We start from the raw sequence: 9,795 nt of genomic DNA, 5'->3' as shown, positions 1-9,795 counted from the left end.
GCCTTGGCGGGGCCTGCTGGAACCTGGGGCCGTGGGCTCCCTCTCCCCGGCGCAGGGGCGAGGGCCGCCGCCGGCTCCATCATGGTCCTGCACCCCAGGGCCTGCCAGACCCCAGAGCGGCAGGCGTGGCGTGGGGCCCGGTCCACCCGCGGCCAGAAGGCCGGGGCATGGGGAGCTCCCGGATGATAAAGGACTCTCTCTGCCCACAGGCCCCAGCGTGGTTCTTCCTGCCCCGGGTCTGCCCTGGGCAGGGTGAGGGCAGGGTGAGGGCAGGGTGAGGGCAGGGGCAGGGTGAGGGCAGGGTGAGGGCAGGGGCAGGGTGAGGGCAGGGGCGGGCAGGCTGAGGGCAGGCCCGGAGCGGGGCAGTACCACCCCCAGCCGCCAGGGGCCGACCTGCGCGGAGCTCGCAGGAGGAGCAGCGTGGAGCCGCGCGTGTGTGTGTGTGCGCGCGCGCGCGCCGCCCCCTTTGGCGCGCATGCGCGCGCGGAGAGGAGCGCCGCGCCGCGCACAACGCCGCGCCTCGGCGCATGCGCGCTGGGTCCGACCGCGGGGGGGTGAGGGGGGGGGGTGGTCGGTGCCGCCCCGCTGAGGTGGCGGTGGCGGCGGGAAGATGGAGGCGGTGGCGCTCGGCGGGTCGGTGCTGCCGGGCGCCCTCGCCCTCCTCCTCATCCTGCTGCTGCTGGCGGCCGCGCTGCGCCGCGCCGCCCCGCCGCGGCCGCCCGCCGCCCCGCCGGACGGTGAGTACCGCGGGTACCGGGGGGGCCTGGCCTGGCCTGGCCGGCGCCGAGCTGACCCGGCCCTCCGCTCCCCGCAGGCCCCAGGGCGAACGGCGCCGCCGCTGCCAGGCCGGAGGAGCACAGGAAGGCGAAGCTGCCGGCGCGGGCCCGGAGGGACAAACCGCAGCAGCACAGCTTCGCCCACCGGCTGCTGGTCGCCGCCCTGAAGGTACCGCGGGTGCCCCGCCGGGCCCGGCGCCTCCTGCCCCGCCAGTGCTGCCCCCGCTCCCCGCGGTGACCGCGCTCTCTCCGCAGGGCCACGGCGGCTCTGTCTCCTGCCTGGACTTCGGCAGCAGCGGCAAGTACCTGGCGTCGTGCGCCGACGACCGCACGGTCCGGCTGTGGAGCACGCGGGACTTCACGGCGCGGGAGCACCGTTGCCTGCGCGCCAACGTGGGGCTGGACCACGCCGAGCTTGTCCGCCTCAGCCCCGACTCACGGTAGGGCCAGGCCTCCCCACTCCTCATCCCCCCCCAGCCCGGGGACCACTTGGGGTGAGCCGGCACCAGCAGGACGGGGCTGCACGGAGGCTGCATCCCTCAGGGCCTTGACAGCAGCACTGATTCATGAAAGCAGCGGGCACTCTAATGCGGTGCTCCGGGCAAATATCCCGGTGCCCAGCTTGTCACCCCCGTGGAAGGTGCTTGTTTAGGTTTTTGCCAGCAGGCCCTGCAGCTGGGTTGAGCTGCTGAACCTCTCCGGGGGCTGGGGAGAGAGCTCTTGCTGGCTGGTAAGGTGGGTTGAAAAACATGCCTTGGCACTTTGTGAAGCAGCCTCTTTTAGAAAGAGGAACGGATCTCGTTTCCAGATGTGGAGTAATAAATTCTGTTCTTTTCCATTTAGTGTTGCAGTTGAGCTAACCTAGGGAGAGAACCTGGTGCCCTCGTAAAGCATGCAGCTTTTTATCTGCCAGTTGATCCCATTCTCCAGGTGCCACTGAACGACCTGTTAGCTTAGCTGTTGTAGCTAGGCTGAGCTGAGGTAGCCTGTTTCTTAACGGTTCAGGGTGTCTGTCCTTCCACAGGGCCTTCATTGTTTGGCTGGCGAATGGTGAGACTATTCGTGTCTATAAAATGACTAAGAAGGACGATGGCAGCTTCACCTTCACTGCAACTTCTGGGGACTTCCCAAAGAAGCACAAGGCTCCTGTCATTAACATAGGAATTGCAGAGACAGGTATGGAAATGAGCTGCTCACTTTCTGAGCTCTCGAGATCGCATTGATTTCCTTGTAAAGCAAGAGCTGCTGGGATGAAAGTGTTGGAGTTTTTGGCATTCTCAAGGCCCATTTCTGCACCAGTACTCGATTCGCTATAGTCTCTTAGATGTTACTTTTTAGCCTTTGTTTACAAGTTACGTACGCTACTGAGTGAACTGAAAGATGTAATTTTCAGACAGACGATATTCCTGTAAGTACAGAATTAGGTCCCCGATACGCACAGTCTCTTAATTTGCATTTTCAGAGACGCTGTTGCAAAGAGGGCTGGTCTCAATATCAAGAGGATCGCTATTTTCTGGTCCATCAGTCTGTCTTTAACCAGTCAAAAATCTCTCTAGTGAGTTCATATGGTCTGTCTTGGACTTCTGCGATCTTCTGGAACAGAGGCTGGGGGGTATATGTTAGTGGTGAGGGCTTGTTGGATTAATGCTTCAAATATGTGACAGCGCGCAGTTGGAAGTGGGTGAATGTGGGCTCACCTCTGTAATAGGAGAGCAGAGAAAATGTTAACTGAGACCTTTGTTCAGCGTGAAAGTGAAAACTTAAACCTGCAACAAGTAGCTGAAAGGTAAACAGGCAACTCCCTGTCAGGGCTGAGATGGGAGAGGGGAAAACATTGCAAGTGGGAACAAGCAGGAGTCCAAAATGCTGACACAACCAGTAATCGTGGATAATAGTAGTGTGACTTGTAGTCAACTACCTGGCTGCAATCCATGACTTGAAAGCCACAGATACCTCGACTTGTGTTTTAACCATCTGGGGAAGATCAGCTCTGCTGTATTAATCCTGTGGTACCAGCTTAGTGCTGAGCTCTACAAGTGCGATCTGAGGGGTGCTGGGGCGAGACGCACGTGTGGTGCCAGCCAACAGCTGCTGAAGCCAAGGGTGCACTAAGGCATAACCAGGAGCCGAGTCTTCTGCTGTTGCTCTTCTCTCTGTGCTGGGAGATTGACACTCCTTGAATTTTGGTGCTGCTTTTGGTTTTCTTGACTGTCCAGGTGCAGGGTGAGGTTGTCCTGCTTAGTGACCCTCCCAGGCCTTAGATAAGCCTGTGGCAGCATTAGGCCTGGGAGCTCTCCTGATCCATTGCCCTTTTTCCCCCAGGAAAGTTTATCATGACAGCTTCCAGTGACACGACCATCCTGATCTGGAGCCCGAAGGGTGAAGTCCTGGCCAGCATTAACACTAACCAGATGAACAATGCCTACGCCACGGTGTCGCCTTGTGGAAGGTGAGGGGCGTGAGGTATTCCAGGCCGTTCCTGCTGCGGAGTGGGAGGCCACAGGAGTGAACAGGAACCTCGCTCCTTCCCAGGGGATGTCATCGGTTCATCAGCAGTTAGCTGTTATTTTAATGCAATTTTCTGAGGGTTCCCCATTTTAAAAAGCAATTCTGGCCCCCGAGAGCAGCCCTCCAGGAGCGCTGATTCTTGCCTGCGTAGTCTGAAACGCTCAGTGGGTTGCTGTTGTGCCTCAGCACTGCTGTTCCTGTTAACTGTCTCCTGAAGAGCTGAGAACAGCATTGGCCTCAGGTGATGGAGGTGGGACAACGCAAACAGCATATGCAAAGCAAACAGCATTTCTAACTTGTTTTTAACCTTTTAAAGGTTAATTATACAATTAAAATATTTATTACTGAGAGCTTGTTTAACAGGAAAATTGTGTTCTCTGCTCTGTCTCTAACTTGCTGCTGCAGGAAGGCTTGCCATGCTCCCAGCTCAGTGAGCTTGGGGATCAAAAGCACTTAGCTTTTTTATTTTGGCCTGGGAGTTTCTCATGCCGGAGTTGTGGAGTTGCTGCTCTGGTCCCTGGTGGCCTTCCTTAGCGTTGCCTTTACCAGCCTGCTTTCAGTGAAAAGTGAAAACTCTTTTGCAGCTGACCAAAGCAAAGATTTGAATGTAGGAGTGTTGAATAGATTTGCCTTCACAGAGCCCTGTCTTACGCAGCCCTTTGCCCAGGAGGGCTGCCCCTGGCCCCTGCCTTGCTCGGGAGGCCGGAGGAGAGCTCTGCAGGGCTGGCCCCACGGCCCGGCTGAAGTAGGTGCTCTGTAACCTTTGTCTCTGCTTGGTTTGTGGCAGGTTTGTGGCATCCTGTGGCTTTACCCCTGATGTGAAGGTGTGGGAGGTGTGTTTTGGCAAGAACGGAGACTTCCGGGAGGTGGCCAGGGCTTTTGAGTTGAAAGGCCACGCTGCTGGCGTACTTTCCTTCTCCTTCTCCAATGACTCGAGGAGGTAAGCGTGTGTTACCCGCTGCCTGAAGCAGTACGCCCTGGCTTGCCCTCAGGACACGTGAGCTCACCCCTTCCAAGCGTACGCCATCAGCCTGCGCAGTGGGGCTGCAGCCCTGTGTGGTGTGGGGGGATGCTGCCCTGTGCGCTCTCCTGGGAGTCCAGGGCGGCAAAACCCTGACTGGCTCGTGCTATCTGCATCTTCCCCGTGAATTTACTCCTGGGGGTGACTGCTATCTGTGCTCTGGAAATAGGACGAGGACCGTATATGTGTACAGACTCGCGCTTCCCAAAAGAGCTCTCTGGCCACAAAGGATTCCTGGTTCACAGGCGTGGCAGGGGGAGAGGTGCTGCCAGATTTCCTTATGCTCACCTTTGCTTTGTCTCCTGGCTGCAGGATGGCGACTGTTTCGAAGGATGGGACGTGGAAGTTCTGGGACACAGACGTGGAATATAAGAAGCAACAGGATCCGTACCTGCTTCTGACAGGGAAGTGTGAGGTGGCAGAGCCTTGTCGCATGGCCCTGTCCCCCGATGCTCGTGTTGTCGCCATCTCTAGCAGCACAGACATTGTCGTGTACAACACGAGAAGAGGAGAGGAGGAGGAGCGCTTTCTCGGTGTGCACGGACAGTGCATAACAGACTTGGCTTTTGACACCAACAGCCGCTACCTGGTGTCATGTGGGGACCGGGCCATCCGCGTCTTCCACAACACTGCCGGTCACCGGGCAGTGGTGGAGGAGATGGAGACCATGCTGAAAAAAACTGTGAACAAAGCCACCCGAGAGAGGCTGGAGCAGCAGCTCTCCAGTGCCCGCAAGGCGCTGGCTGCGATCTACGGCAAGAAGCACTAATCCTCCCCCCGTGGTGGCACGTCCCGGCCCTCTGCGGTCGCAGGCAGCTGCATTCTGCCTTTGGGAATTTTTTTTTAGTAACACTGAACAACTTGTAATAAAAGAGCGCGCAGACAGTGCCCCCAGGGCCTCACGTGCTTTCTGACCGTAGCGCTGGAGAGCTGGACGGCACGTCTGCGGGGAGAAGGTGGGGGGCGAATGAGGGGTCCTTGGGGTGACGCTGTTGTTTTGGTCCAGTGGCTTGTCCCTGCCTGCTGCCTCATCGATATCCCATGGGAGTGATTGCTCAGACAGGGCCAGTGAGGTTTTCTGGGCGTAGAAGAGGGGGTTTTGTGTGGTTTTTTTCTTTTTTGCGGAGGAGCTTTCACGCTGAACGGTGGGGTTTCTGCTGCACTGGAAGGGGCAGCGCTTTAATGGTGCAGCCTGTGCACAGGCAGGGCTCCTTCCACCCGGGTGGGGGAGTTGAGGTGATGCACAGCCGCCGTGGGCACGACCCGGGGGCCTCCAGTCCCGGTACGGGTCCTTCCCCAGGCGCTGCACCGGCACCGGGAGCACCTGCGTCCTGCCCAGCGCTGGGCGGGACTTGCCCTAACGTAAGATGGCGGCGTCGGCGTCGCCCCGCCTCCGCGTCGCCTTACGGCCTGCGGGAGGGCGGGGCGAGTCGCGCAGGCGCACTACGCGGGGCTGCTCTCCCCTCCCCACTCCCTTCCTCCGGGCGTGGCGAGCGCGGTGACGCACACGCGCAGGGCGGGGCGGGGCGCGCGCATGCGCGGAGAGAGGCGGCGGGTGCTGCGGAGCCGGGGCTGCCGGGGCTGCGGGCGCCATGTCGGGCCGCTCGGTGCGCGCCGAGACCCGCAGCCGCGCCAAGGATGACATCAAAAAAGTGATGGCGGCCATCGAGCGCGTCCGCAGATGGTGAGAGGCGGGGCCGCGGGGGGAGGGGCCTGCCCGGCGTGCAGCCAATCACCGCACCACACGGGTGCCGGTGGAGGTGCTCCGGTGGCGAGTAGCCAATCAGCGTGCTGCATGGGGTAGCGGGCGGGGATAGCGAGGCAGCAGCCAATTAGCTCTCCCTGTCGGCTCGCGTGTGGGGGGGGCCCGGAAGCGCCGGTGATCGGCGGGCGACACGACCAATCACAACGAGGTGTGCGGGGTGCGGCGTTGCTCTGGATTGGCGTTCTCCTGGCCCAATCGGAGCCTTGCGGGCGGGCGGGTCTTGTTGCCGGGGTAACCCCGGGCCCGGCTTCCCCCGTCCGCATCGCCATTAACCGCTGTGTCCGCGCAGGGAGAAGAAGTGGGTGACGGTGGGCGACACCTCCCTGCGGATATTCAAGTGGGTGCCGGTGGCGGACAGCAAGGAGGTGGGTACCGCGCGGGCCGGACCCGTCCTCTCGGGACCGGCCTAGGCTGCCCCGTGGCGGGGGCCCGGGACCGAGCCGGGACCGAGCCGGGACCGAGCCGGGACCTGCCGCCCCCGGCCCCGGCCGAGCAGCTCGCCTCGGTCGCTCTGCAGGGGAGAGGCCCGGGGGCTCCTCGGGGCGGCTCTGGTAGCTGCTGTGGATGTGGCATTGTGGGATGTGGCTTGATGGGCATGGTGCTGTGGTGTTGGGTGGGTTGGGTTTTGGTGTGTTGTGGTTTTTGGTTTGGTTTTTTTTTTTTAGGTTGGACTTGATGATCTTACAGGTCTTTTCCAACCTTAGTGATTCGGTGATTCTGTGCTGCTTCTTCCCCCCGGCCTCTCCAGCGGGGCCGGGGCCCGCCGCAGGTTGTGCCTTGGGGTGGGCTCGCTGCCCCCGAGCCTGGGCTGTAACGGCTCCCAGGGTCTCCGTCTGCCGTCGCCAGGCAGCCGTGCCGGTGGGTCGGCACCGGTTTTCTCCCCCGCGCCTGACCGCGCGTGCTCTTGGCTGATCTCCTCTGGCTGCCTCTGATCCTTTCTGCCTTAATCCCCAGAGGACTCGGTTTTATTTGGTGGTACCCCTAGGCGGGTGTCAACTCCTCCGTTTACTCCTGATTCTGAACCCTTCGCAGCTAAAGTTTTGCCTCTCAATTAGAAAAGTGCCAAAAAAGGAAAGGGAAAAAGCCTGTGCGAGCACATCCCTCTGGGCTGCTGGGAGAGAGAAAGGGGAGTAGCTTCCCTGGAGCAATTGTGAACCTCTGCATCCAGTCATGGGCTCCTCTAACCTTGTGTTTCTGCTTTTCTTTCTCTCCTCAAGAAAGAGAAATCCAAGTCGAGTAGCAGTACTGCCCGAGAACCCAATGGCTTCCCAGCTGACACCTCTGCCAACTCTTCTCTCCTCCTGGAGTTCCAAGGTGAGTCTGGCTGAGCCCCCTTCAAGCTGGGGAAAGACTCCAAGGCCTTATAGAAGCTGGGATGTTGCTGGCTTATGTACGCTACGTGTATTGGGAAGAGCAGCACATGTCTTCAGTGGAGGGTTGTGCTGATCCACTTCTGGACTGTCTCTGAAACTGTTCATTTTTGCCGTCAGAAGGATTCTTAATCAGCTGTTTATGGGATCTTCCTGTAGGAAGCTTCATGGGGAACTGGAGGAGTGAGGGTTCCTGTTCCCACTTTGCAGTCGCTGCTGGGGAGAGGCTGGTAACTGCCTGCAGCTGAGCCCGCGGCTTCCAGCAGTGACTTGCATGGACCTTAGGATGAAAGGGCAGAGATCTCCTTGACCTTGCTCTTGATCCCGGAGCACTGCAGCCAGCCGGGAGCAGGCCCGGCTCTGTGGTGGAGCCGAGCAAGGCTCAGGCAGCTCATGGACTTATTGCTGGAGCAGAGCATGTGCCTGTCCCCAGCCTCGCCACTCCGCTCTCAGTGTGGCCAAGGAAAATTGGGGAATACGTTGGCACTTCCAGTAGATGCGGTGGGAAGGTTAGCGTTGCAGGTCTGCAGTTTGGGACTGCTTTACCTGGAAAAGATGTGTGCCAGGATTGCCTCCCTGTCCAGAGGCAGATGCTGTATGTTGCTCCTGGTGTTAGATTGCTGCCTTACAAACAGAGGAGGTACATAACCCTGGTTCACAGGCAAGAGGCCTCCTGCCCTCCAGCGCCTGGGGCCCTCGCAAGCTGCAGACGTGAGATTTGGCAGCGTGGCACTTTGTCTCGCCCCTGTGCCTTCTGCTCGTTCTTTCTGAATAGCCCAGGGTTGCTCTCTGTCTGCTCAGACTCAGTCCCGGGCAGTAGCACCCCCTCGCCAGTGGGCCAGTTGTGCATCTGATGCCAGACGTGTCTCGGCAGTGAGTCCTGTGCCTGGCAGCCCTTATGTTGATGGGTGACAGTGAATCCCCTGTACTCTAACTGCCTCTGACCGTCCTCTTCCTTCTCCCTAAGACCCCGGCTCTCAGTGCTGCCCTCGGCTGCCTGTGCCCCTGGGTCAAGGTGCTCTTCTTCACTAGGTGCTGTTTCTGCAGATGAGAACAGCAACCAGAGCTCCCTGTCGGACGTCTACCAGCTCAAGGTGGATAGCAGCCCGAACTCCAGCCCCAGTCCCCAGCAGAGCGAGTCCATGAGTCCTGCCCACACGTCTGACTTCCGCACGGATGACTCGCAGCCACCCACACTGGGGCAGGAGACGCTGGAAGGTGGGTGCTGGGCTGGGAAGGGAGGAGGTGGACAGCTGGGCCTGGGGAAGGCCCTGCTGGAGCCATTGTTTGTCCGGTGGGTGATGGAGGCACTGCTGGAAGTGGGTGCGGCAGCGGAGACCTGTGTCTTCTGCTGGAGGTCTCCTCTCCCAGCTCAGCACGGAGCTGGGTACTGCTGTGCTCCTGGGTCGGCAGTTTCGTTAACCCTTCTGTTCTCCCCAGAGCCCTCCCTGCCTTCCTCGGAAGTTGCAGATGAGCCTCCCACTCTCACAAAGGAAGAGCCAGTCCCCCTTGAGACTCAGGTAAGGGAAGGGGCACTGAAACCTCGTCTAAATGAGCACAGACCCAGCTTGGCCCTTTCACTCCCGTTGCTGCCCCTTGTAGCAGAAACATCTGGACGGATGGACTTGCTCTGCCGTCCCAAAGTGCCCTCCAGGAGCTCCCCAAACCTCCCGGCTTCCCGGGTTGTCCCCTGGTTCAGTTCAGGTGTTAAAGTGTGAAGAAAGGCTGTGGAGATGGAGTAAAACAATGGTTCTAGCCACTCCAGGGCTGAAGTCGATTCTCACTCCTGGTGCCCTGGGGCTTCCTCACAGATGAAAGCCCCGGGGTGTCCCCGCAGCTCGACACCGCCTTGTCTAGGTCCATGTGGCTTGGTGGGCACACTGAGCTCCTGTCACTGCCCGTGACCTGTGCCTCTGGCTCTTGCAGGTAGCTGAAGAGGAGGAGGATTCCGGTGCGCCGCCTCTGAAGAGATTTTGTGCCGATCAGAACTCTGTGTGCCACACGGCCTCGGAGAGCTAGCCTGCCCGTCCCCGGGGAGAGCGCCTTCGCCAGCCCCTCGCAGAGCCGCCTGCCCTCCCTCGGGGGACGGGGTGCTTCCCTCCAGCCTGCCCCTTCCCCAGGGACGGGCGCTCCTGCCACTCGCCATCCAGCCTGCCCTGCCCTGCCCCGCTCTCGGGGGCCAGCCCCGGCAGAGGCGGCCTGCGCTCCCCGGGCGGATGGGGCTGCCACCAGTACCTGCAAATTTGCCTCTATTTATTGGCTCCCTCTCTCCCTGCTGACCTGTCCTGCAGCCTGGGGGTCTCCGGCGGGTGGTCTGCATGCGCAGGGGGAGTTGTCCGTGGGGCTCCCCGCTCT

At 60.2% G+C, this 9,795-nt stretch overlaps 2 protein-coding genes across 4 annotated transcripts; both read left to right on the top strand.

Moving 5' to 3' along the window:
• The first annotated feature begins 610 nt into the window (after nucleotides 1-610).
• TBL2 (transducin beta like 2) lies at nucleotides 611-5,193 on the top strand. The gene is given in 8 exon segments (XM_059829353.1): nucleotides 611-737; nucleotides 815-945; nucleotides 1,032-1,216; nucleotides 1,620-1,661; nucleotides 1,801-1,952; nucleotides 3,099-3,225; nucleotides 4,072-4,224; nucleotides 4,618-5,193. Coding segments are annotated over 8 exon segments (1,374 nt in total). The 3' UTR covers nucleotides 5,075-5,193.
• A 704-nt stretch (nucleotides 5,194-5,897) lies between these two features.
• BCL7B (BAF chromatin remodeling complex subunit BCL7B) lies at nucleotides 5,898-9,541 on the top strand. 3 transcript variants are annotated; one of them, XM_059829397.1, is made up of 6 exons: nucleotides 5,898-5,989; nucleotides 6,360-6,435; nucleotides 7,288-7,384; nucleotides 8,488-8,658; nucleotides 8,881-8,960; nucleotides 9,367-9,541. In XM_059829397.1, the coding sequence occupies exons 1-6, from the start codon at nucleotides 5,898-5,900 to the stop codon at nucleotides 9,457-9,459; spliced, it is 609 nt and encodes a 202-aa protein (XP_059685380.1). In that variant the 3' UTR covers nucleotides 9,460-9,541. The 3 variants fall into 3 exon arrangements, with proteins under 3 accessions (XP_059685380.1, XP_059685378.1, XP_059685381.1); XM_059829395.1 differs by having other exon boundaries at nucleotides 8,473-8,658; XM_059829398.1 differs by lacking the exon at nucleotides 8,488-8,658.
• The last annotated feature ends 254 nt before the right edge of the window (nucleotides 9,542-9,795 follow it).

This window comes from Gavia stellata, chromosome 25 (assembly GCF_030936135.1).
Source record: "Gavia stellata isolate bGavSte3 chromosome 25, bGavSte3.hap2, whole genome shotgun sequence".
Classification (NCBI taxonomy): domain Eukaryota; kingdom Metazoa; phylum Chordata; class Aves; order Gaviiformes; family Gaviidae; genus Gavia; species Gavia stellata.
The sequence above is the reverse complement of the archived record's forward strand: the minus strand, read 5'-3'. Positions and strand labels throughout refer to the sequence as shown.